At 38.9% G+C, this 26,525-nt stretch overlaps 2 protein-coding genes across 10 annotated transcripts in view; both read left to right on the top strand.

Annotated features, from left to right (window-relative positions):
- ZNF143 (zinc finger protein 143) overlaps positions 1 to 19,038 on the top strand; it is a 33,452-nt gene extending 14,414 nt beyond the window's left edge. For 2 of the 5 annotated variants that reach the window (XM_026070403.1, XM_026070427.1), the window contains exons 8-16: positions 736 to 855; positions 2,058 to 2,133; positions 4,089 to 4,214; positions 7,363 to 7,542; positions 8,745 to 8,972; positions 10,256 to 10,404; positions 12,098 to 12,259; positions 13,105 to 13,251; positions 14,598 to 15,419. In XM_026070403.1, coding sequence (XP_025926188.1) covers positions 736 to 855; positions 2,058 to 2,133; positions 4,089 to 4,214; positions 7,363 to 7,542; positions 8,745 to 8,972; positions 10,256 to 10,404; positions 12,098 to 12,259; positions 13,105 to 13,251; positions 14,598 to 14,681 — 1,272 coding nt within the window. In that variant the 3' untranslated portion in view covers positions 14,682 to 15,419. Of the gene's footprint in view, positions 1 to 735; positions 856 to 2,057; positions 2,134 to 4,088; positions 4,215 to 7,362; positions 7,543 to 8,744; positions 8,973 to 10,255; positions 10,405 to 12,097; positions 12,260 to 13,104; positions 13,252 to 14,597; positions 15,420 to 15,724 lie in introns of those variants that run through there. The other 3 variants (XR_003254324.1, XM_026070412.1, XM_026070436.1) reach the window with 3 other exon arrangements.
- A 4,920-nt stretch (positions 19,039 to 23,958) lies between these two features.
- The window catches only part of WEE1 (WEE1 G2 checkpoint kinase), a 12,915-nt gene continuing 10,348 nt past the window's right edge, over positions 23,959 to 26,525 (top strand). Inside the window, exon 1 of one of the 5 annotated variants that reach the window (XM_026070472.1) lies at positions 23,959 to 24,047. Coding sequence is in view for 3 of the 5 variants with exons in the window: in XM_026070449.1 (XP_025926234.1) it covers positions 25,512 to 26,057 (546 nt within the window). In the remaining 2 variants the exon portion in view is untranslated. The other 4 variants (XM_026070464.1, XM_026070449.1, XM_026070483.1 and 1 more) reach the window with 4 other exon arrangements.

Below are 26,525 nucleotides of genomic sequence, written 5' to 3'. Positions count from 1 at the left end.
TAAGAAGGGGGGTAGTTTAAAATAAGGATAGACCTTTAAAAATTCTTTTGGTTACTTTACGTATAGTTGTATTAAAATGTTTATGTTTGGTTTTCTTCTGCCTCTTTCTTGAGTCAGTGTATGAATATTTCTTACATTTTTCCTGAAGTGACATGCAAAAAAGGAGAGTAGAATGTAGCACAAATTACTAATTGTAGTAATTATTACAAATAGTAATTTGTGCTACATTCTACTCTCCTTTGATCAAAAAACATGCATCACTGACAAAGTACAAGAATGCTTTCCTTCATTTTCAAAAAGTGCTCTTTCTAAGTTCATTTAATTATTGTTTGGCCTTTGCATGAACTTATCTTTGAAGGTGCTCTGCTTTATGGCTAATCTGCCTCAGGAACTGAACCTGTGCAGTAGATGTAGTCTAAGCCTCTTCTATCTACTAGTTTGGTCATCTTACCACTGGACTTATTTTTCAAATTATTTTGTTTTTGTCATTATTTGACTAATTAATTTATGAATTTAACTTTACTGGCTTTTTACAGTTTCTCTGTTTCATTAAAAATTATGCTGACCAAAAAAAAGTATTTTATTTCTTGCAGACTAAGAAATACATGGCCTAGCAAAGACAGACAAAAGAAACCTGTTAGAATTAGCTCTGACTTGACTGGAAAATAACAATGTATGAGTTTTCTGATCAAATGTATTGTTCCTTTGATTTTTATGTATTTCTTTTAAACTTAGATTGTCTTGCAAGGACATGGAACAAGAGTGACTGCAAAATCTCAGCAGAGCGGAGAGAAAGCTTTTCGCTGCGAATATGATGGCTGTGGAAAACTGTACACAACAGCTCACCATCTTAAGGTAACAATATGTAAAATGAGCATTGGTACTGTGCAGGCTTCTTTTTTTTTTTTTTACAAAGTATATGGTTAAAAGTTATGGAAGTGAACCAAGAGCCAGTCATAATGGTGCTGTTTTGTCAAATGCTTATTGGGCTGATCTTACAGCAACTGATTAGCTCAGATGTTCGGCTGATTTTGCTTAGTGTTCTGAGATGAGGCTGGTTTTGAAAATTGATCATCAAATAGACTACATTCACTGACTAAGCAAAATACACTCTTTGCCTGTAATGTCATATAAAACACCTGCACCATAACTTCAATGATGAGGAAAAAATGTTGACTCTCCATGTCATTCATTTGGCTGTCAAAGTAGGATAGAGGCAGATACATGACCATTATGTTCTGCTCATATATTGCCAGCATGTAAGAAATCTGCTGTTGAAATAGCTTCTGACAGCAGTACCATGGAAATTCAATGTTCACTTTTTGTTCACTCTAATTTACATTTTTGTATGATCCAGCAAAAATTACAATTTTTTTAAAGATTTTATCATCATAACACAAGGTTCAATTCTTCAAACCAATCCAAGATTCAAAGTGAAAAGCTGGAACATCTTTTCTTTACAGTTGCCAACTCCTTAGTTCTCTTCTTTTTTAATTCAGTAAAGGAATTACTGAAACAATAGAGGTGTAGAGCAGTCCACATACCAGGTTAGGCTGAGCTAATCACTTGCAGATGAGGTAAACTCCTTGCAGTGACTCTTTGCTTCTGACAACACAGTCTGCAGTCAGTGAGTAACTGATGCTCTATGGATTATACGTTAAAATGGTGCACTTGCTGTAGAGCACACCTTTGCATTCTTTTGTGCAATATAAGAGGATCATTAGAAGGGCTCACTGGAGTCAAAAATCAGTGGCGTGCATGCATGCTGTCTTTAATGTCGTTGCTCGGTGGCTACTCTGCATGTATTTATAAAAATGTTTTTTGTAAAACTGACTTGAAAGCATTAGGTTAGACCTTGAAAAGAGACATTTTTAGTTTTAGGGAAAACGCTGTTATCCTATTTAATTAATTGTTATCACCGATTTAAAAAGAAGATGCTTTTTGAACCTGAATCTTAGGAAGAGAAACAAAATATATTGTCTTTGAGAATGAGGTTTCTGTGTTGATGGAATTGGATAAAACATTTCATTGAGTCAATGTATTGCATGTCTTGGTAGGTGCACGAAAGGTCACACACAGGAGATCGACCGTATCAGTGTGAACATCCAGGTTGTGGTAAAGCATTTGCAACAGGTAATGTTTTGTACACTAGTTCCGTCTGTCTGTTAGTGTTTGTCTTTATAAAAAATATGTTTTTAATATTGCCTTTTTTTTAACTGCTAAGTAAAGAACCTGTTCCTGATTGGGGTCCATTTATGAAAACTGCAAAAAAAAGTCAACATTCCAGCTAATGCAGCATATAGAAAAGACAGAGGATTTAACTCTTAGTTACTGGAGAAGGAATGAGGTGAAACACTTTTTTTTCCTTACTTTTCACCTGTCATGCTACCATCAGTTTAAAGAAACAGATTTTTCTTAACATGAAACTAATATTATAAGTTAAATGAGGTGATAAGAAGCTGAACCTGTTGGCTGTGGATAAATATCTGATCTTCTGGTCCAAAGTTGAAAAGAATATTGATGGGAGATACTCTGTTTTGAGTGTTCTTTATCAAAATTGTATGAAAGAGTGACATTTTTCATGAAGCACACTCTACAGTCCATACAGACTACTCCATTCATGCATAATGCACAACCTGACATTTCATTTGATCATGTAAAAGGCAATTATGAGTAATAAAACATGGAAGACAGTGAAAGAGCAAAAGTTGTTTCAAATTTATTCTTTTGCTTTGAATGCAAATTAGTGTGATGCTTAGAAATGTAAGGCTGTAGGGTTTTTTTAAATCCTTAGAAAGCAGAAAAAGTAAGGTGTTTCTAAAAGAACTCCATATGATTTAATATATTTAATACTGCTTCTTTGACTACACCAACAAAAGAAATGCTGATGAGAAAGCTCAAAAGGGAAACAAACACACTTAAAAGATTATGCATCTGTTTAATTGCATAGTGTTTGTAAAGGGATTTCAGAACCACATAATGAAATATTCTGTCCCATTGCAACAGACTGGTGTGACTATAACCACCTTTCTGTCTGTTAATATCATACATTTGAGCAGAGCTATTGTGCCACTTTAGATCAGCAATCCTTGCTGTTGATCAAGTACATTTTAAGTACTGAATGCTCTTGGATTAAATAATAGAAACTTTACTGGGCTGGATCATGAAACTGAGTTTGCTTGTTTGTTAAAACTTTGTTTTAGATGTAAGAATGAACGTGCAGCTTGGTAGACATCCTTCATGTTTTTAATAACTAATCAAAACTAAGGATTTCAGCTGCTGTAGGGATGTATTGAGAGCACACTGTGAAATTAAAGCAGGTGCCATCTTCTTATAGACTGACTTTATCTTGTAGAAATATATGATCACTTGTGGACACAAGATTCCAATTCCTTTTCTTAAATGGGTGTTTTGGGGTTCTCTGGTCATGATCTTTTCAGGAAAGTAGAGAAGGGAAGATCTTGGTAAAATAGTCTCTGCAAAATAATTTACAGGGGCCTTAGCCTATTGAGACTAGTGGTATTTTTGATGATGATGAGTTCCTGAAAATAATTTTAAAGGGAAAGACTGTCCATGAATACTGCCTGTTGGCACCTATATATTCGATGATGTTAATAATATGGTTTAGAAAAATTAGAATAGACTCAGAGCCTTCATAGCAGTAGAGCTTTTACTGTTGACTCATTAATGTTATTGATCACTATATGAGCTAATAATTAAAGGCCATTTTGATGATAGTAGTGGTAGGAGACAGAAAAAAAGTGCATGCGAAAACACAGATTTCTCAGAAGACTGAATAAATATTTGTCTACATGTTATAATCATAACGATGTATCCCTTTGAAGGGAAGGAGAAGCATTATGGAAATGTACTTTCTTCATAAATAAAGGAAGAAAGAATTTCCAAACTGTGTCTAGAGTTCTGCTGCTCTGTGTGGTGGAACAAAAAGCATGTGAAGAGTAGAATAAAAAATTTTATTCATCAGGGAGCTTCCTGATTGGAATGGCAAGCATAGCTTTTGATCATGATGGTTTCTGAGTATCTTAATGTAGTATGTGTACTATCATAACATCCTTTCTGATCTTCAGGATACGGGCTAAAAAGTCACGTCCGAACACACACTGGTGAAAAGCCTTATCGGTGCACAGAAGAAAATTGTACCAAATCATTCAAGACTTCAGGAGACCTGCAGAAACACATCCGAACCCACACAGGTACTATTATCATCTACATTTTTTTTTTAGTTGGTTAGAATTAGGTGGATTTTTTTCTCTTTGAGCATTTTATGACTTTATACTTATGAAATCAGTCTATGTATATTCTCTTTCTGAAGCCCAGTGAGCTCAACAACATTTCAGCATGGTAAGCATTTACTGCAAATCCAGCATGCAGCATTTCTCAGAAAAGTGCTTAAGCATTCACACTGCCATTACAAATGCACTAACTTTGAGCAATGTGTGTAACCCTTGCATTGTCACTGAGTCACTTGGTGCCTTTATAGTTTCTTTGTAGATAGAAGGTATTGCTTTGCAGCTGTAACAGAAGAAGGAACTTTTCCTCAATAATGCAGCTCACCTTTTAGAAATTCCATCAATATTTTTAAGTTTTGGTGCTTTCAGATAACTTGCATGTTGGCTTTATGAAGGCTGACGGTTCTCAGATTGTTATTATCCTGATTTCCCTTATCTTCTGACAATGGAAAAAATGAATAAAAATATAATGCAAAAACAACTGTTATTAAAACTTTCAAATGCGTAAAAAATTAAATCTTATGTTTGTCTAATTAAAGTCACTTGAAAGCCAAAACAGAAATAAATTCTGTACAGCATATCCTGCACTCCACAAAACTCTGTAGGTGTGCACACATGCTTGCACAAGTTTGTGCAATGTCTCCTTTGCTCCTGAGATCTGGAGAAAAAACACACACACACACAAAAAAGCTTAAAAATAGGAAGAATAACCTCTTACCACCTACTAACCTATGTTATTCCATTAAGTATATTAACTCACCTGCTAGAACACCTGCAAGTTTTTCCACTCATCTCTCTGAATTTTAGAGATTAAAAAAGAGAAAAAGAATTAAAGAAATTGGTTTTTCTCAGATTCAGAAGGGCAATGCCCAGGGAAAAAGAAAAGAATGCAAACAATAAAAATTATAAAAGCTGTTGATTACATTAAAATAATTCTGCTTCCCTGGACTTTCATATTTAAAGACAGTCTGTTGCGGTTAGTGCTGTGTTGATGTCAAGTTGGACATCAGGATGAGGACATAAAAGTATTATCTCTTTTCAGTTGTAGAACAGAACTGTTTGAAGTTGTTGTGTAGTATGATCAAGTACAAAATATAAACTGAAAGATTTCTATAGTATAGACAACAGACTGATTATCTGTAGACTGGTTTTTTTTTGCTTCTTTATGATCATACAAGTTTACATGGAAATTTAATACACTTTATTCTGATTTAACAGTTGAGATGAGACGTAAGCCAGCTTTAAGTCACAATTCACCCCTTCGAACACTATTAGTAAAACATGGACTCCCAGCAGTCCCTGGATCAGAGTTCAGGGATTTCTTCAAGAAGTTACAGGTTTAAGAATAGTTGCAGGAAGCTAAAGAATGAGAGAAAAGTTGCACCAAGTCCTTTCTGTGGATGGATGGAGCAGTGTACACTTGTATGCTTTGCAGGTTGCAACAGTGCAGCTGATGGAGGCAAACAGGTCTGGGCTCCCCCTGCTCTCTGCCTTGGCTTTGGAGCCTTTTCATTCCTTTATCATGTAGAGCAGCATTAGCATTCTTGATTTTCTGCCCATTTGAGCCCAGAGTGATTTTTCCCTCTCTTTTACTAGCAGTCCAGTCTCACTTTCTGCTGCCCTTAAATGCTTGCATCAGGTTCTTTCATGACATCCCCAGACATATCTCTGCCCTATCTTCTGATACATCCTAGTGTCAGAAAAGCCAGTCGCACGGGAAGTTGCATGGGTGGCAGAGTGCATCTTCAGAGATCAGTGCTGAGCTGTTGTGTGTTGCAGCTGAGCTGGGGTAGAGCTTTAAAGTGTTTTGACTTGCTTTGCATTTCTACTACCAGAAATTGCAGTCACCTGGAAACAGGTCACTCTTCTAAGAAGTGCATTAGAAAGCTGAGGCCAACTTCCCAGACCCGCCGAGTGACATTCCTGCGGGCCTTCCTGAGGAACAACCCTGGTCGGGGAAGGGCTAGTGTTGCACAGGGTGGACTGCACAGCCTGGCTCCTTTCCGGCTGTAATTTGAGGTTCTGTGTTGAAGCAGGGATTAGGGGAGCCATGGCAACACAACACTGAGGCGTGTACACTTAAACACACGCACACCGCCTTGGCAGGAAACTGAAAAACCTTTCCCTAATAGCTGCCTTAGGGAGTGAATTATAGTTTCCTCTGCCAAGGAGCTAACTACTTTGGAGTTTCATGGTATTAATGTCTCTATCAGGACTTTCCTGTTTCTGTGTTTAAATACTTAATATTGTATTTGTAGTAATGATCTGCCCTCTCTTGCTCTCAGATTCTTCATTTTGGTGAACAGTGCAGTGAGTGGAAGGAACTTAGCTCTGGGAAGGGTGAAATCGCAATGGGGTAGCATGTCAGGTGGGGATTCTGCCTTAACCCCCTGCGCTCGCCCCGTGTGGGCAACCCTGTGAGTTTGATAGAGCTGAAGGGTATAGTAGACAGGGATCAGCCTTATCGTTCATGGTGAAATGCTTTGGTGGAATGATATAAGTTAATGTGTTTAAATCTGTATTACACAAATAGATTCCTTTAAAAAAGACAATTGTATTTGTAATTGATTTGGTTTGGGGGTTTAAAATTTGAGTTTTGGGCTGTGTCTCTTGAAAAAGTTGGTTTTGCTCCTGTAGCTTAAGTGCTTTCTATAATGAATTTTACTAATCCATCTATATTTTAGCTATATGCTAAATCATGAATGGATTCTTTTCGTGTTATGAAGTACAATTGATAAATGTACAAATGGTATGATATACTTCTTTTGGATACTATGTGTATGAATTTTGGGGGAGTTAAATACACATTAGAATATGGACTGTGTGGAAGCTATTCCAAGCAATTGAGTCTATTTTATACATCATAAAGTACTAATTAAATGCATGATAATTTAGCTTACAATCTGTATGATTTTCCTAAACTTTGCCAGATTTGGCTAAAAAGTAGAGCAGTCTCTAGCGGCATGTTCATGGTATTTGTGATGGAGACCCAAAGAGAGAATTACATAGCTTTAGATTCCTGCATTCCGTCTAAGTGTAATTAATAATTTTTGTGTTCTTTTGTAACTTTTGCACGTGTGCTTTTTCTCTTTTTTTTTTCCCCCCCCCCCAGGTGAAAGACCCTTTAAGTGTCCATTTGAAGGATGTGGCAGGTCATTTACAACATCTAATATTAGAAAGGTTCACATCAGGACACATACAGGCGAAAGACCTTATTACTGTACAGAGCCAGGATGTGGGAGAGCTTTTGCCAGTGCAACTAATTATAAGAATCATGTGAGGATACACACAGGTATATGAGTTATGTTTTGTAGTATTTTGAAGGGCAATGTGCTGTGTCATTCTCCTTTGTGAACACTATTTTGATGCATTGTAACTGGGCTATAGACAGTTTTATATGTTCTGGTTTGGTGCTTTTGTTTGAGCCTCATTTTCCTTCTACTGACTGTAGTTAAGCAGTTAGTTCTTGCATCTTGCTCTCAAAGCAGAATAATTTTGGTTTGGATCCAAAGCTCTTTAAAACCAATGCAAAACCTTATCTTCAGTGGACATTGGGCTAAATCCTTAATATGGTTTTGGGGCTCGCCTCTGTTGTGAGTTGTTTCCTAAATAAATAACAGTAACATACCAGCCTGAGCTGGAATTTGGCTTGCCTTTGTGAGTCACTCTTTCATTCCAGTTGTATTTTCCTTGCTGCTGGAGTGGTGGTCAAAACCTTACATTCCTAGACTAGAGGTGAAAACAGTTACCCAGTTTGATTGKCAGAGAGAGTCGTCTGCACAAATTAGAAGGTTCTAAAATATAAAAGTTAGTGACAGCCGTCATCTTTTATAGCCTTACATGTTTTATAGAAGCACTGACAAGTTTAATGGAGATAAGTTTTATATCTCAGATTATATCTTTAGTTTATAATGTAATTTTTGCATTTGTTTCATTGATTTTTAAGTGCAAAGTTTTTATATTAAATAATTGTCTAAACATATGCTTCCTACAGATTTCTTTAGAGCGTAAATCTCAAAAGTAAGTGAAATTGTGCTAGTGTAACAACATAGCTGATAATTGAGGAAAAGCATGGGGCTTCTGAGAATAGAAGGGTCAAAATTGTCAGTACTGTGCCAAACTGATGTTAAGGTTGACTTCCCAGGAGGCCGGAGTGCTGTCATTCAGTGAAGCAGTTTGCATCTGCTTTCATCTTTAGTGTCAGTTTCTAAAGATTCTGTAAATTGCAGCTTTCAGACTATCGTTCTGTCTTCATCTGAAGGACATTTTTAGATGGAATGATAGGGAGAGAAAAAGGCCCAACTTTTATTGGCAGTAGTTTTAAAAAGAGACAGCAAGATGCTGCACTGGTATTTGGTGAGCTTCACTATTGTCACTGAAATTGGAGTATGGTTGGTAATTAAGGTGTGTCACTAAATGCCTACAAATTTGTTGACAATTTTTTGTGTGCATCCTAGATAAAGTTGTTTTTATGTGTTTTGTTTTTTCATATAGGGGAGAAGCCCTACGTCTGTACAGTTCCTGGTTGTGATAAACGTTTTACAGAGTATTCCAGTTTATACAAACACCATGTTGTACATACACATTCCAAACCATATAACTGCAATCACTGTGGAAAAACATACAAGCAGATTTCCACACTTGCTATGCACAAGCGAACAGCACACAATGACACAGAGCCCATTGAAGAAGAACAAGAGGCCTTTTTTGAGCCACCTCCAGGTTAGAGTTTGTAGTCTTTGAACCTCCTGTTATAACAGTAAAAATGAGTTGGATAATATTTTTGCTGTTCTTCATAACCAAGGAAATGAATAGCACAGATAAAAATCTGAAGTACTTAATAAAGTTATTTAACTTCTTCATGGAACTTTTTAGTATGGTAGGTAACCTGTAAACAGAAACTGAGCGAGTAATTGAGCAGATCATAAACTCAGTTTATAGCAGGCTGAGGATACAAGAGAAATTTAAATTGCAGTCCCAGCAAACCTGCTATAAACAGATTTGCTATAAACATGAACATGGGAGGGAACCTGCAAGAGTCTGAACTGTTTATGTTTGCAATATACCGGATTTTTCTGAGTAGGTTTTCTAAGAATATGTATAACACCATAGTTGGTGACAGCCTGTTGTGCAGGTTTAAAGGCACTGCCTTGAGAGAAGGGAAAATCTGTCTGTGCAGCACTATGATACTGAGCTATTTTGCTGTAAAGTTAATAGCAGCTTCTATAGACTGTTGTAGAGGCAATAATGAAAATAAGCTCATGTGCTGTAGTACTCTTTAGAAAATATTTTTCATGGTATCATGGGTATTGAATTCTGTGATCATAAAAGATCAGACTGAAGAATATATTGTGAGGGAAGAAACTTAACTTGCCAAAATCTGATTTTAGATGTGGTTGAGGATAGGAATAACATATGTAATCTGTATTGGTCTGAAAAGTGGTTTTACTACATGTATATGGGAAACTGCACTGCATGCCTTTTAAGCAAAAAGTTTGCTATATACTGATGCCACCTTTTAAGGGAGTGATAAGATTTGCATTTGCTGAGGTTAAACATTTATTGAGATGGTAAACTTATTTAAATATTCGCACAAAGGCATCACTTTATTCTTCTGTATGTTTGTTAATGAATAACTCTTTTAATAAGCTGCCAGTTGTGCTTGCAAGAAGCCTCTAGTATGGAGAAGTTAACATTTAATGAATTCATCAAAAATGTTTGTTACCATTTTGATATTTGGTTATAAACTAAATACATATTTTCTTAATGTGTAGTATTTGTATGTATTACAACTCATTGCTAAAAGACTATACCCCAGGTTCCAAAAACAGTCATTTGGGACTTTCTGACTTGATTTTGGTATCTTTCCGTCTTTTATTTTTCTCTTTTTTCCACTGTAGTGTTTAAAACCTTCAAACCAGACTGCCACTTAATCCTTGTCACTAGCTTTCCTGCCAGTATCTAGAGTATGTAAACTACCTTCTTGCCTTCGTTGTATCAAATAGGTCAAGGTGAAGATGTTCTCAAAGGCTCTCAGATAACCTATGTGACAGGTGTCGAGGGAGAAGATGTCATTTCTGCACAAGTTGCTACAGTTACTCAGTCAGGGTTAGGTCAACAAGTAGCGCTCATTTCCCAGGATGGAACCCAGCACGTAAGTACCCGCTGTGCTAAGAACTGGCAGCGACGCGCTGAGAGCTGAGGCTGCTCTTTGTCTGCAGATACTCCATGTGCTTTCTAACATCAGTTAGGATCCTTGATAAATACATACTTAGATTTCTTACGGTTTTGGAGCTGGGTCAGGATATGTTAGGACTGGGCTTCCTCTGGAGTACCTAAATTAAACATATATTGTGACATCTGAAACTGTATTAATACAAAGCTAGATTTTTTTGCTATCCATGTTCGTAAGGGTTGAAAAAACTGCAAGCCCGTTTTGCTTACACTGTAGGCTATTATAACAATTGCTATGTATATAGTCTAATTTCTGAGATTTCCCAGAATTCCCCAAATAATTAATATCTGATTGTTATCTTCTCTGTCATCTATCTGCACACATTTTTGATAAATAAAATCTTTTGGCCCACCTGCCTGTCTTAAAAGGTGTTTGTTAGTGTGTAGTCCTTTACCATTTCTAACATAAAGAAGAGAGGACCAGGATAAGGAATGCTTTGATAATTCCTATGGATAATTTGTTTTCTGCAAGGAGTTATATGCAATTTCATTGAGGGGATTTCAATACAAAGCCATAATTGTTTTCTCTCTTGTTTAGCTCTGGCATGTGGGGAAAAATTATATTTTAGCTGAGAAATTAGTTGAACTGCAAATACCATATGAAAAATGTCTTCTAAATCAGAATCAGGGATGAAATATTAAAGGGGGCTGTTATATTACAGCCCCCAAACATTGCAGCAATGCTAAGTAACCAGCATTTTTCCACTCTAAAATGAAGGTCTGCAGAAGCCTTAACATGGAGTTCTTGCATTTATTTAAATCACCTTTCAGCTTGACTTTAGTTCTGTGATGTTTTATTGGCTTATAAATCACACATCATATCATATCTGATACCCTAATGCATCTTACACTGAAGACATAAAAAAATTTATAACATTATTTTTAATTAAATTTTTATTCATGTTTTAACTTCTAAATCAATAGAGGCCTTTTTAAGATTTCCATTAAGGTAAAAGTTTGTCAGGTGGTACTACTGAGAGTTGCACTATCCACTACATAAGACGTAACCATAGATAATCTCTCACGCAGTTATTTGGGATATGATCTGATGAACATGGAATTGTAGACTCTGTTGACAAGTATGCCTAGTTTTGCTATTACTGAACCATGGTTTTATTTCTGTAAACAGGTATATGTGTCTGAATGATCATGGAATATTAGATCCCCATCAGTAAGATAAATGTGGTGAGGGCTCTTTGTCCAAGAAAGAAAGACTGGGCCAAAGAGGGACCGTGCTTCTCAGGAAGTACATGAAAGCATGCCTATCAGGAAGTGGTATAATAGCTAGTAGAGCCTATGGCCAATGTGTTACTTGAGAACACTGCTTACAGTATTTTTTTCAGTGCTGTAATGAACACCATGCCTTTTCATGCTGGATTGTTACACATTTTGTTTCAAATGAAGAATACGCACTACCAACTAGCAGGACTTTCTTTGATAAATAGTGTTACACTTTAAATGTGTGACATCCTTTCTCAAATCTTATTTAGAAACATTTACAGATCCTGTGTTTTTACCTGTAAACATATGTTATGTTGCTGAAAGCTAAAACTTGGGTATCACTCAAGCAGCAATTGAACATTTTTTAATTCAGAAATGATTTTGTGTTTCAGGTCAACATATCTCAGGCTGATATGCAGGCCATTGGAAATACTATCACTATGGTAACACAAGATGGCACCACTATCACAGTCCCTGCCCATGATGCCGTCATCTCTTCTGCAGGAACACATTCGGTAGCAATGGTTACTGCAGAAGGCACTGAAGGACAGCAGGTAAAATATTTTCCTGTGTATATATGTAATGTTCCATTGTAAGATGAAATAAAATAGACACCTAAGCAATTACAGGATTACCATTTACATAGATATATTTAATTAGAGCAGTTTCCCATACCTGGCCATAGAATTTTCCTCATAATAATATGATGTCTTCTTCTCCAGTGCTGTACCTCAGAATATTTCAGAATGTTTTAGAAACATTAAGAACAAGAACAATTTCTTAGGTACCAATCAAATAATCCATTTAGGTATAGGTAAAATAAGAGATGGAGGTGCTAAGCATTTTACCTAAGTCACACAACAAATGTGTGGCAGAGCTAAAAACACAATCCAATATGAATCATTGCTCTTTATCACTTAACATTATGGGACTGTAGTTTGTTTGGCAGAGTGGAAACATTTGTGTAAGTATATTTTTTGCATTTTTGCTTTTAATATACAGCTACTGTAGCTAACTTTTTAGTAGAAATAGTCATACAATTTTTAATTCCTCTTTTATTTAAAATTCATTCCAATGTTGTAAAAATGAGCCATGTGAAAATGACAATATTTATTAATCAGCATGCTCTGTATACATACATAATCACAGGCTTACAGGCACAATTACTGAATTTCTGTGAACTTCTGAGGATATTTGTATTTTGAGACCTAATAGATAATGTTAAGAAACAAAGTGATGGTAACCTTTCTTAAAAATTGATATGTTTTGCAGAATAAAATTATTCTCATAAATAATAGTAGCTTTGAAGTTAACTTGAACTTTGAAGTTAACTATTGTATGAGGTCAGTAATGGTAACAGTTCTATAACCCAGTTAATTCTCTTCCTTTGGTCTTGAAGGTTGCTATTGTGGCTCAAGACTTAGCAGCATTTCATAGTGCCTCATCTGAAATGGGACATCAGCAACATGGGCACCATTTAGTGACTACAGAAACCAGACCTGTTACATTGCTGGCTACATCCAATGGAACGCAGATTGCAGTACAGGTAAGTTTTTTGGAATGTTTCTTATTTCTAGAGATAGAAGCTCCTAGTCATGTAACAAAATGAATCTAATAAATCTGGCTCCCCTGATAACCATATCATAACCATATCATATGATCACATAACTGTATCATCTTATATTTTAAATAGTATGTAGGATTAGGAAGAGGAATAATAAGCACCTTATTTTCCAAATCAACTAGTAGAACTTCAAAAGAAACAAAAAAACAGAAAAAAAACCCAAAAAACCAAAGGGGCAGAGGGCCAAATTTGAGGCCAAGTGAATCTTTCATGGAAGAATGACATAGATATTCAGTGAGATGGTACTTCAGATCACAGGTCTCCAGTGTAAAAGCACTTTCATTCATCCTTCAACATTACATAATAAGTTGATCAGGAATGCCAAACTCTCAAAGGTAAATTGCTATATATATATATATATGTATGTATGTATGTATGTATGTATATATACACACCTATATAGATAAAACAACTCATCTGGCAAACTGAATCTATGCTATTTGAAGCCTGAAATGCTAATAGTGGAAAAATTAAAATGTAAGCAGTTATGCAGAAAGATTTTAAAATAAAAAATCTCTGGAAAGTCACCTTTTGTTTATCTGTGTAACCAGTTACCATTACTGACCGCATACAATAGTTTATATAGAAAGTACTGCAAGCAGCAGTTTCTATAAACAGTTCCTCACGTTGTCTAAACACTGCAATGAAAGAGTAATTTCTAGGTATGAAAGAGAAGTTTAATTTAAATTGGTCTAGTTTTGAAAAAGGTGGAAACCAAGCACAAATTAGACTTCTGGCTAGAAAGGAAATGAAAACAAAACTAAGACAAGTATTTTTGTGAATAGTTTTTTTAGAGGGAAGAAAATCATGTCTGACTGGAAGCTTGAGGGTAAATGACTGACAGTATGCTACCTTACTCAAGAAACACTCAATTTAACTATGTTTATATATTACTTTTGTTACATATGATATTGGTAGAGAAGTAGAAGCTTTTGCAAATTTTAAATCTGGAAGATATAGTATTTTAAGAAATCATGTATTTAAATTAAATTTAAATTAAATTCTTCTTTGAAGAATGCATTTGGTAGAGGTATTGGAACTCAGCTTATTCTGCTATCAGAGGTTTATCTTTATTTTCATACTGATTAGATAGGTGCTAGTATATATTACTCAAAAGAGGTGTGACAATACTAATCTCACTTACTTGTGTTAAAATATTGATTGGTACCTAGGTCTCTGGTTTCATTTTTAATTTTTCTTTATAAATTTATATCCCTTATCTTATGCAACCTTTTGGATTTATTTATGTTTAAATGCATTTGTTTCAGCTTGGAGAACAGCAGTCTTTGGAAGAAGCCATTAGAATAGCCTCCAGAATACAGCAGGGTGAAACACCAGGGATTGATGATTAACTTCTAACACTGCTACCAGAACAATAGATTGAAAGGTATTTTATTTTCAATCAACAAAGGTCCATGCCAGCAGCAATCCATAAAAACTTTGAAGTTCCCCGCTCATTGATACCGTGTACACATTTTATGCAAGAGCGAAGAACATTTTGTAACTTTTGTGTACATAACCCTTGGAATGGACTGACATCATCTACTTCCAACCGTTGTATATTCAGGAATATGGAATTAGGATTACATAGTAAATTTCCTTGTTATCCTTTCATCAGATTTCAGACTGGTCTACAAGCAAGTGAAAAGTGAAATAGAAGTATTGGAATGAATTTTTAATGTCCTGTACAAATAATGAAGGCATTACTGAAGATTTCAAATGTTTAAAATACTATAACAAAATCATCATTTCAGGAACCCTTACAAGTAATAAAGAAGACAAAGCCTTTTAAATTGCTTTCCAGAAATAGAAAAAGTCTTGGATTTTGAACCTACTGTAAATCTTCGTATTTTGATTTGTTTCATACAGATTTGAATACTCTTTAGATTATCCACCCCATCTCATTCATTGTAAATACAGACTGTTAATGCTGGAAGTGCTAATTATATTATCTTTAAATTGGATTATGTACAAAAGAGAAACTTTGGTTGTTCAATATTAAAGGAAGTAAATCTAATGATTTCGTTTCTTTACATATTTTACTTCAAATGTTACCATCAAATTGTGATGCAATAAATATAACAAGATTATATTGTCTAGATAGGATGATACTGTCATGTGACGTACTGTTTTACTTTTCAATGAGAATGAAGTTTTTATTTACAGCCTTGTATAAATTTTTCCAAAGTTTATTTACCATAAGCTTAATTTTTTGGCATATGAATTTTGATCATAATCCATTATAGTGTATTAACTATTTAGTATTCATGATTATTAATTTTAAGCATTCTAAAACACTACAAGAATGATTAACATAGTAATTAGCCAACTGATTTTGACAAAAAAGTAAACTACCTGTTATTAAAAGGAGTATTTTCAAATCGTGTATTTGCAGGATAAGTACAAGCACTAATAGACTGATTTTCAACAGTTATGAGTGCCTGCAGCTACCATTCACTACCTAGGATATGCCAATAATCAGTGCTTTTGAAAATCAGGACCTAAGTTACTAGAAAAAAGGGATTAATTAATGATGATGTAAGTACAGCGCTCTTCTTCACCTATCATTCTGTAAAGAAAAAAAACATTGTAGATCTGTTTAACACATGCAGTAACAGGTACCTTTTAAACTTTTTTATACCAAAAATGTCTTTACTCTTGTCTTGTTAGTAGGCTCGTAAAGCAAGTTAAAACTTTTGGCTTCATGTAAGATTCAGTGTTTGTTTTAGATAAGTGTCAAGAGCACAAGTCTGGCAGCTTCTGAAACTGAAGCCTCATCTTTTACCATCTCAAGAGAAGAGTTAAAAATCTTCCGGATRAAGTGCTTATCAAGTAAGCATTTTATAAATTTTGTGAGTTACACATTTTACCATAAAAATAAAAGTCCCTAGCTATGTACTTGGCCTTTTTGAGGTCAAATACCTCTAACGTTTAATAGCGTGTAGCTGATTTAGTGTGACTAACTATATCAAAACTGGTTATAGCCTTTTAGGTTTCTCATACAGATAGCCAACTGAAAAATGCAGTGAAAGTTTACAGTACAGTGGGATAGATATGGATAAAACAAAGACTGTTCTCTGGATCCACTACAGAGTAAAACCTGGAAATGTCTGCAGCTTAAGTATAGGACTGAGGCTGCTTACTCAATTAAGCGCTAGTTTTCCTGAAGTGTCTTAGGTAATACCTGATATGCCATGGAGATAAATATACTATGCACGAAGGATTAATTACCTGTCAACTAGATTAGTTTCTTAGCTCATTTTATAAATTAAAGATGTAACATTTGACATGAACTCTCAAACAGTTTTTTCTTAAATTTCATTGCTAACGGTTTTTGGAAATGATGACTGGAAGTGATTTAGCAAAGAAGTAACTTCAGTCCTTACTTTTTGTTTCCCAAGAGTTTTTCTGATCACTGTACAATGTGAATATTCCTTCCCCATTCATACTTCACTTAGTTTGCTGCAAGGCATTCAAATTTAGCTCTGTTAGGAAAAGCTGTAACTTCTTTTAAGTGATTTCTCTGACTTGTATCTTATCAGTTCTTTTAAAACTCCCAAGTCACAGGTTTTGCTTCCATATTGTTAGCTACCTTTCTAAAGGAAAACAAGTACTGAATAAAAAAGACAGGCCAACTTAGACTGCTCTGTGTTTAAAGAGGAGCAGAGGTGCTTACATGTATTTTAGCTGTGAGGTCTGTATGCATAATAGACAATATTATTTTCATAGTGGAGAAAATTGTGTGATTTTTTTTCCTCTCTACTTCCATTCTGACAGGAATGGCAGGAACTTTTTTTGGTAAGAAAATACTGGTTGTTGGTATCAGGAGGTTCTGCAGTGGAGGTTATACAGAATGAAATTATGTTAGATAGGAAGAATGGCAAAAAGTATTTCAGGAGGAGGAAACAAAGAACATGCCAAAAAGGACTGGGTGTTTGGCAGTAGAAAACTTTTGCCTTTCCCTGTAGATTTTACTCCTCTTTACTGAAAGTTCTGTCTCAAAGTGAATGCTTTGGCACACTAGGGGAAGCAATTCATTTGTAAAAGAGGGATCTTATGAAGTAAAACAACTTATTGTATCACTCCCTCTTAGAAATTGGCTCCCACACATACAGTATTCCCCACTCACAATTTTTTTTTTCCTTTGAAATTCCAGGCCTACATCAACTCCTTCCTTAAAGGAATAAAAATAAAACATCTCTAGACTCAACTTTTCCCTTCTAAAATCAACTTTTCCCTTTTAAATGGTCTTACAGGTTTTCACCACCTGCAGACTTTTCTTTTACAGTACCTTAGTGCCTGCCTTGATAGTAAAAAGAGAGAGGTAATTGTTTTGGTGCTCCTGGCTGATGACCTATTGTGCCAGACACAGGGCACATAACAAAAGGGCAGTTTTTACCTTAAAGAGCTAATGCCAAGGCACACATGAATAGGCTGAAGCTGGGAGACTGTGTTTTTATAAGAGTAAATCCTGAAGCCAGACAACAAAGTTTTAAAAAGCCATAATCCCTGATGGCATAATTAATCTCAGCCACAAATCAGCTGACTAGATACCAGAGATATTCAGGCACAGTGTGGGAGAAAAGGCATGTGGTGTCTGCTTAGCATACAACAGAGGGAGAGAGCTAATAGTCCAGATAAAATGTCTAGGCTTGGAAGGCAGTTCTTTCTAAACAATTTTAGAACACAATACTGTGTTCTTCCCAGAGTGCAGAGTCAGAGAGCCTTCCCCAGGGACAGGAAGCTATTTAATCAATATTTAGCCACCAGGAAAAGATGGTAGGGAGGGAAGGGTATGAGGAAAAGTGCTTCTGAAGCTGGCATCTACAGCCGTTGAGCTCAGTCAGACTGTGCACCTTAGGCTGACCATAGGTCCTACATACCAAGAAGCAGAAGTGCCCTGTAACACAACCTATTCCAATTCTGTCACTCTCACTTGGTCATTGAATTATCATTCAATGTACTGAAGAATTGAGCGTTCTGTAAAATTCTTCAGCTATGAAATATAATACATATCTTGAAATTTTATTGATAGTTGGGTGGGAAACAAATTGATTTTCTTAAGCAATAAGGAGTAAAGAAAATGGAAGTGAAGGGTAACTTGTGTCCCGTTCAGCTATTACTTTTCAGTTGTTTGAAACTTGAAAAATATATTTATTCAGCCTGTATCATTTTTGTCTTTAAAAATAGAAAAATTAATACGTGCATTGTTTTTTCAGATGCAAATTTTAAACTCCAGCTGGCTGTTAATATTGAGGTACTCCTGTTTCTGCAAAGCAATGTATATTTCAACATCAGATCCTCAAAAAATGTCTTTTTCCAATGATAACCTTCTGAAGTTTGGACCAATGTGACAAGAGACCAAAAAATCAAGAGCCAGTCTCTTAACAAAATTCTTGTCTGTCATACATAAATAGTAAATTGCACTGTACATAAGGAATATAAACAAGCTTTTTTTTTCTTGCCATGTTTTGTGTGTATTTAAAAAGGTAGCTCAGGTGTTGCCAACAGTTCTGAGATTCCTTTGATGTTATTTTTGATTCTGCTAGCAAAGTTCGCTTCTCCAAAGGAGAATCTGACAACGCAATTAGATCATCACTGTAGTAACCGGCTGACACCTAACCCCATCGGGAATGTGCTACTAGACTTTTTCAATTGAGGGTTATAATCAAAGAAGACTTCAATTATCCCAATAAACATAAAAGCTTATATCAACAAGCAAGCATTCTGTCCTACATTCTCTGTGTATTTTTCTCTACTGGAAATGTGACTGCCTTAAATCCCCCTCCTCTCAGGTTCTGAAGGAATAATAGACTCTATTTGGATCATTTCTGCTGCTCCCAGCAGGAGAAGGAATGGCAAAACATTTACACTTTCAGGGCGCAAATGATGGTGTGGAATTTTTTCTAAAAGAAAGAAGCATCCTATACGTTACTGTCAAAGCCCCAGCATGTTACCCTTTCCTTTGCTTAAATTCCTCACCAGCCTTTTGGTTGAGACTTAACAAACTAATACGGTTCTTTGATTGGCTGCTGTATTTTACCTGTTCTTCTAGGGAGTTTTTGGCTCTCCATCAAAATTACTGCTTGATTTTGGGTGTTCTGTAATATTTGGCTGAGAGGATTCTGAGCCAGCATCTAAGTGAGGCAAAACAAGGAAAACAGGACAACCTGAAACCCAGACAGTCTCTTGGTGTAACAGAAACCACCACGTGGCTGTAGAAAGCTTCTGGAGAAACTGCAGTGTTCCAAAGTTATGTCTCGAGTGGGTTTTTTGCTTTGGTGTAGAGCTAATTTAGATTTGAATATAAGTTGTAATGACTTTGAAAAACCAGCAAGTACAAGAATGGTTTGTGGGGCAGACAGGATTAGCTGCTATTTGCTTTAAGAGACAGATACTTGAACGTACATAGGTTTCTGAGGATTTTAATGGGAGAAAGGTGGCTGAGCTTCTTGAAACTCTTACAAGGCTCTGACCTGCATCTCTAAAAAATGCTTGCAAAATGTCTTATTTTAAATGATGTGTCTAAGAGATTATTAAAATGAATATTAGTAAATCTGAAAAAGGTAGAATGCCCTTTTTATGGTTTTGCATATACCCTGAGGGAGAAAAAGGTTAGTGATACCAGTAAATTAGTAGTGACTAGTTAGCATTATGTACATTGGACATTTTGAGGGTTTTAATTGCAGATACGAAGTCTTGACTTCTATCATTTCAACCTCACTTGAGCAAAGGAATGGAGTATTCTAATTGTACCTGTTGTTTTCAGCCATGACAATCATTCTTTCTCTTCAACTTTTAGGATGTTTTGACGGAAATTTCTGATCTGAATACAACTTTCGGGATCAGATTCAGTTGCCATTTTCTTTGTAAGTAGAGATTTCAAGTCTTAAGAGGCAGAAATAAAGACAGAAATGTCTTAAAAATTTGTTAGTGTGTGTGCTATCATAGTCACAGAGAAATATTTAAGAATTGTACAAGCTATAAGCTTTGTAGGTATTCATTAGCTTACAAATAAGTTGCATGGAGATTGTTTTAATTTCTAAACACTGAAACTTTTTGAATTAGCAACCTCTATTCCAAATAGGCTATGTTCAGTGCAAAATATAGCGAAGAGGAAGATAACTGTAATATACTGCTGATTGTAGGGATAGATTCATATTTGTCTAGGCCATGTCAGGAAAAGAAAGACTGTATTTTGAGTGACTGTGCAACTGTACATTAATGCTATGAATATGCTTATGCAAACATCATTAGCCAGATAATTTTTACTTCAGCAGTGCCTGTAGAGGAACATGCTCCAGATCTACAAGTAGCTGTAGGGGAACATTCTGCACGAATATTGAACAGTTTGGCTCCAAGACCACCTGCATTGCTACCAGCTTCCTTCCTGGAAGTAAATGACCTTCAGGTTTCTATCAGTTTTCACAGTTCAACAGATAATGAGACTATCCTCAGGCAGCTGTTGAAAGAAACTTGGGAGTGAATAGGAAGAGGAACCAGGACTAGTGTTGCAAAGGAGTTCCTTTACATTCATAACCAAATGAATCAAGGTAAAATCTTTACAGTTGTAATTCTGACARAAGGAAGTTAAGTAGACTTGGGATCTACAGTCCAAAGGAATTTGACCTCTAAAAAAAATCATTTTTCAACTGACTCCACCACTATATCATCCATTAAGGCTTGGACAGTGTCAAGAAGGCTCATACGTGCAAAACAGAATATAATGCTCCATTGTTTTTCTCTGAAGGCTTGTGCTGGCCAGTAACCATATTCTTAGTGCCAGTCTCTGGTCATTTATGGACTTAATTGGTTGTAGTATCACAGGCTTAAATAGCACTATAGCAGATGTTTCTGAACAGGTACATGGATACTCTCCAGAAGCTTTGATGCTTGAGAGCATGAACTAACTTCTGTTTCCTGAAGCTTCATCCTTCTTTTTAAATATCTTTTGGGGAGCAGATTTCAAACTTCTAGTTAGTAAGCTGGTCTTTTATTCCTTGTAAGAAACTTCAGGGCATTGTATAACTCTAAGATACAGACACAGGCCTTTTAAAACATAATTTTTTTGTTTTATGAGACATTGGGAATACGAGTTATGTTTTTATCCTAGTGGCTCCTGATTTTCATATAAGCAGCTTGACCTTCCTCCTCTTTTCTTTTGCTTTTTAACTCCATTTATGTTTCTCGTAAGTTCAACCAGTTTCAAGTTTATGTTGGCTGCGGTAGAATGGATTTTTGGCAGAACTCTTAATTTGATCAAAATGATTTGGGGGTCTTGTAGCTGAACTTGTAAGTGCAGGAAATCCTGACAAGATGGCACTGTTCCCACTTCTGTGGCAGTTTCCTCTGACAGCTAGACAAATTGGCCATTGTTTCATTTCTTTCCCATTCATCATTATTTGGGTTCCCCTGCTACCCACAAAAGAGAGAACAACTGTTTCCCCTTGAGCTTGAAAACTCCTAGTTAAAAGTAGCTATTTGTGAGTGTGTGCCCCAGATAAATATTTCTGGTAGCAAAAGCTTCAATGCAGCACACTGCATATACTTTTTTAGTTTAAAATCAAGTATTTAACAAAAAAAAATCTGCAAATATATTCTGAAAACCCTTAAACCACCCAAATTTCTAAGAATATCAGTCAGGCACTGCCTGGACATAGAAGTACATACTGTTAAATCAATTTGCAGGATCAGGGCTTTAGTTTGCAAGATCTACAGAGGATCAAAGGTGCAATTTAATCAGAGAACTTGGGATTATTTTGGCTCAGTGAGTATGACACAGTGGAAGCCTGTACAGCTCTTCCCCACTTCCTCTGTTCCTCAATCTCCGCTGTTAATGTGTCTAAGGGAATTTGCTCTGCAGTGCTTTTTAGTTAGGCTGTGTATAGGAATCCTGATGCTAGTCATACTTTTTGTCATGGTGGACAGGATAGCAGAGTTACCATACTTGTTCTTGGGGAAAGTCATCTTCTATTCAATACAACAGTTTATAATCCCTTCAAACGATAGCAAAAGAAGCAAACTGATGCAAATGTGGGATGGCGTATATATAGAGCTGATGTATGAGGTCTTTATAGAATACCTATAAATTTTGTTATATTTACATATTTATCCAGTACTTTCTTTTCTTATTTGGTCTCAGTTTGGAAATAAACTTTCTTTTTAAACTATTGTGTTTCTGCTCTTTCTTTCTTTCTCCATTCCTTTTTTTGTCTCCTCTTGTATCTCTTTTACTGTTTTCTCATCCTTCTGTATTTCTGTCTCTGCAGAAACTCTGAATTGTTTCACTTGTTTTTGTCCCACTTAAACTGTTACAGTGATCAGCAATTCAACAGTTAAAGTCTATACAATAGGGCTTCTGAATTTCACTTTGCCACTTATCTTCGTTGCATAGCTGCATCTGTAGACTCCAGAAAGCAATGCAGCACCAGTTCCATTTATGTTGAGCTTAGGAAGGAAACCCTGCAGCTTTGACATTTCTAGGGGGAAAAAAAAAGTTTTTTATTGAAAGCTTAAGCTCTTTAATTTCTTTTTAAGAAAATAAAAACACCATACATGACTCAAGCAAGCCAGAGCTAGTGACTAGGAATTCTTTGCATTTCCCTCTGTCAGCTATTAATTGAGAAACAGATGGAGGTTACATTTTGTAATAGCCTTTTCTTACATCATCTGTCCTGAAACTGGAATGCTTCAGCTAGTATTTGCTATACAGTGCATTTCATTTTTTTAATTAGTATTTTGAATGTGACATTATTGAGATTCTGAGTTATTGAAAGCCAGACGTTTTTATAATGCTTGACTTGGTGTAGTCGTATCTCTCCAAATGCTATCCAATCCCATTTTCATAGCTTGTATTGGCTGCCTGGCTACTTTCAGTTTTCAGAAATTACAGTTTTCAAGAGGTTTCCATAATCTCAAAGATTATGTTCTTGTGGCTTGCCATTGCTTGTCCTGAAAACAAAAACTCTCTTAAGCTTTCAGGCCATCAGAAGCATGAGAAATGCATAGGTATATGGTATTTAAGTGGAAATATTCCTACGAATACCGTACGAGAAAAAAAGACTCATTACCCATGTCTCTAGTGATGGCAACGCCTCAAGCAGAACCGTTTTCCCTGCACATCAGCCAGGAGTGCATGTGAGTATTGAGTAGACAGCTGATCTGTTCAGCCAAATCTCTTTAAAACGCTCTCGCATCTGTGCAGCACCATCAGCACATGAAGGTGCGGAGCAGGCGCGTGCGTTTTATCGCCGCAGAGGAGCGAGGGGCAGGGGGGTGCGAGGCCCGACCAAGCCCGCAGCAGTTGGTGACAGTTGTGCTGCGCCGGTACCGAGGCGCTCGGCCGCTCTCCACGCAGCAACAGGTGTTTCAGGGAAGATTAAAAAAACAACTGATCACTAATAGAAGTGGAGGTAATGCGAACTGTGTCGGTCCTAGCCTGAGATACCTGTGTCCCTGTGGCATTTCTTACATCTTGAAAATACAGACTGGGAGAGCAGCAGTTGTGTGACCAGCACAGAAAAGAGGAGAAAACCATATCTGGGTATTTTTGGTTTAGGCCTCAATGCAAAATCTGTCTAAAAATCATTACCTGTTACAGATACAGGTGTCTTGTTTCAGCCAGCCGCAGAAAAGAGCCTTTGAGACCTGCTGTTGCCTAGGGTCATTCAGAATTGGAAACGTTGAATATTCCTGACTTGAAAAAGTGGAAGTGCAAGGTAAAAAGTGCCTGAAATCTGAGATTTCTGCTCCTAGGAATCAGGGACCAGCAGCACATCCACAGGAAAACAGGGAGCAACGGAAACATGGTTAAGTACAAACTTTATTTTTTGTTGACTGGGTCTTATGTATTTTAACTCATTATATTATAAACTTTTAGCATCAGAGTCAGCCCATGCTTTTCTTGGCAGAGATGTTCCATTTGCAGACTAATTTTTTTATCTGCCAGTGTGATTTGGGGATAATGCTGACAGGGGTCCTGAGCTAACTGAGGCTGTTGGGTTAAATTTAATGAAAGGTACTACAAATCCTAAAATGAGGCAGAGAGGCAGAGTCGAGTGCATCTCTAGGGAGAGAGCGTGATTAATGGTGTCCACTATAAATCATAGTTGCTATGCTGTGACTTTTTGGTTTGTGCAAGAAGTTCTTATGGAAGTGACTATTAACCACTTGGGATGCTGTATTTGAGGTGTGTTTCTGAGTGAAATTTGTGAATCACATCATTTGGAATGTATTTGAATATTAATTTGCTATTTCAACTGAAAAATGTGTTTTTAGTTAGTCTGAAGGGATTTATTGTTGTTTTAGGGTATGTGAAATTGGGGCTCTTGAGCAGTCTTCTAATAACCAAACGGGAGCAAAAAAACTCGCTCTAAAATGGAGCTTCTGTAGCCTTTGGAACTGTAGCGCGTTGTGTGTGACTCAGGAGACCCCTCCCAGTGCAAACCCTGCTCTTCAGGAGCCGAGAACTCTGTTTTTTTCCACAGTTTCGAGGCCCGCGTTGAGCCGGGCGCCCGCCGTTGCTGGGCGGGAGCTACCCCGCGCCGGCGCTAAGATGGCGGCGCGCCGCCCCCTCCCCCCCTCCCCAGCCCCGGGAAGTTAAAGGCCAGCTCGTTTCCGGGCGAGGGCCACAACATGGAGGCGGGCGGCGCCGAGAGCCGGGGCGAGGCCGCGCACCCCAACGCCCCGCGGCGGTGCGCGGCCGCCCCAGCAAGTCACGGGGCGCCGCCTCAGGCGTGCAACCGCGCCCCGCGTTAGATACGTAAACATGGCCACCTCGGGGCCGGTTTCGGGCAATGACGTCCAAGCCCCGCTCCAACAGCCCTGCCCGGCCCTCCGCCGCCGCGCCGCGCCGCCAATGGCGGCGGCCCGGCCCCCGGCCCGGCCCATGTAAGGAGCGGTCCCCACCGCCCGCACCCCGCTCGCACCGTTCGCGCCAAAGCGCCCCGTGACGCGGAGGTGTGTGGCCCTGCCCCCGCCCTCCGTGTTTTCAAACCGAGTGGGCGGGCGTGATTGGCTGGCGTGCGTGCCACGTGACTAACGGTCGCGGGAAAGCCGCGGAGTCCGAACAGCGCGAGGTGAGCCGTGCCCGGGGGCAGCGCCCGTGCGGAGCCGCAGCGAGGGGCGCAGCGCGCCGCGGGCGCGGGGCAGCGCGGCGGGAGCGGGGCTCGAAGCCAGCCGCCATGAGCTTCCTGAGCTTGCAGCAGGCGGCGGCGCCGCCGCGGCGGGTCTCGGCCCGGCGGGCGGCCGCCCCGATCCGACAGAAGCTGCTGTTCCTGAGCGGCCACAGCGACTGCGAGGAGGAAGAGGAGGACGAGGAGGAGGAAGGCGGTAACAGCACGGGCGAGGACTCGGCCTTCCAGGAGGCGGACTCGCCGCTCTCGGCGGCTCGCACCCCGGCGCGGGGCGATCCGCCCCTGCTGGAGGAGGAAGAGGAGATGGAGCCGGCGGCAGCGCCGCTGCCGGACGAGGGGGACTCGTGGGAGGAGGAAGGCTTCGGCTCGTCCCCGGTGAAATCGCCCGGAGCCTATTTCATGGCCGGCTCGCCCTCGCCGCCGCCCCCCCACAAGGGCCGCCGCTACTGCGGGCGCTCGCCGCCGCACCTGGCGGCGGGCTGCTACCGGGTGCGGAGCGACGAGCCCAGCTCGCCGCTGCCCGACTACCCCGGCACCCCGCCCCACAAGACTTTCCGCAAGCTGCGCCTCTTCGACACGCCGCACACGCCCAAGGTGAGGCACCGCCGAGGGGCGGCGGCCCTCGCCGGGGCGCCCGGCCCGCCGCACCGAGGGGCCCGGGCCGGCCCGCCGCGGGGGGAGTGGGAAGCCCCTCGCCACCGGCATCTTAAACGAGGGCGTTGCGGGGCGGCGGGGGCTGGGCCCCCCGGGGGCTGCCGCGGCTGGCCGCGCCCGCTTGCATCAGCCCGCCCGCGGCGGCGGCGGGGAGCTGGGGCCCGCGCGGCGGCGGCTGTTGGGTTGTGTAACCCGGGGCCCTCGGCAGCGAGCGTGGAACCGCCGCGGGCGTTCGCGGGCGCGGCCGGGGCAGTTAAAGGTCCGCGGAGGCGGCGCCGCCCCCGCGGCGAACCCGGGCGACTCAAAGGGTCGCGGGAGCAAAGGCGGTGCCGCGGCCCCGGGGCCGCCGGACAGGCGGGCGTCTGAACAGCCCCCCACCCCTGCCGCCTCTTTCCTTTTTTCTTTTTT

The sequence above is a fragment of the Apteryx rowi genome, unplaced genomic scaffold (assembly GCF_003343035.1).
Source record: "Apteryx rowi isolate R43461 unplaced genomic scaffold, aptRow1 scaffold_107, whole genome shotgun sequence".
Lineage (NCBI taxonomy): Eukaryota > Metazoa > Chordata > Aves > Apterygiformes > Apterygidae > Apteryx > Apteryx rowi.
The sequence above is the reverse complement of the archived record's forward strand: the minus strand, read 5'-3'. Positions and strand labels throughout refer to the sequence as shown.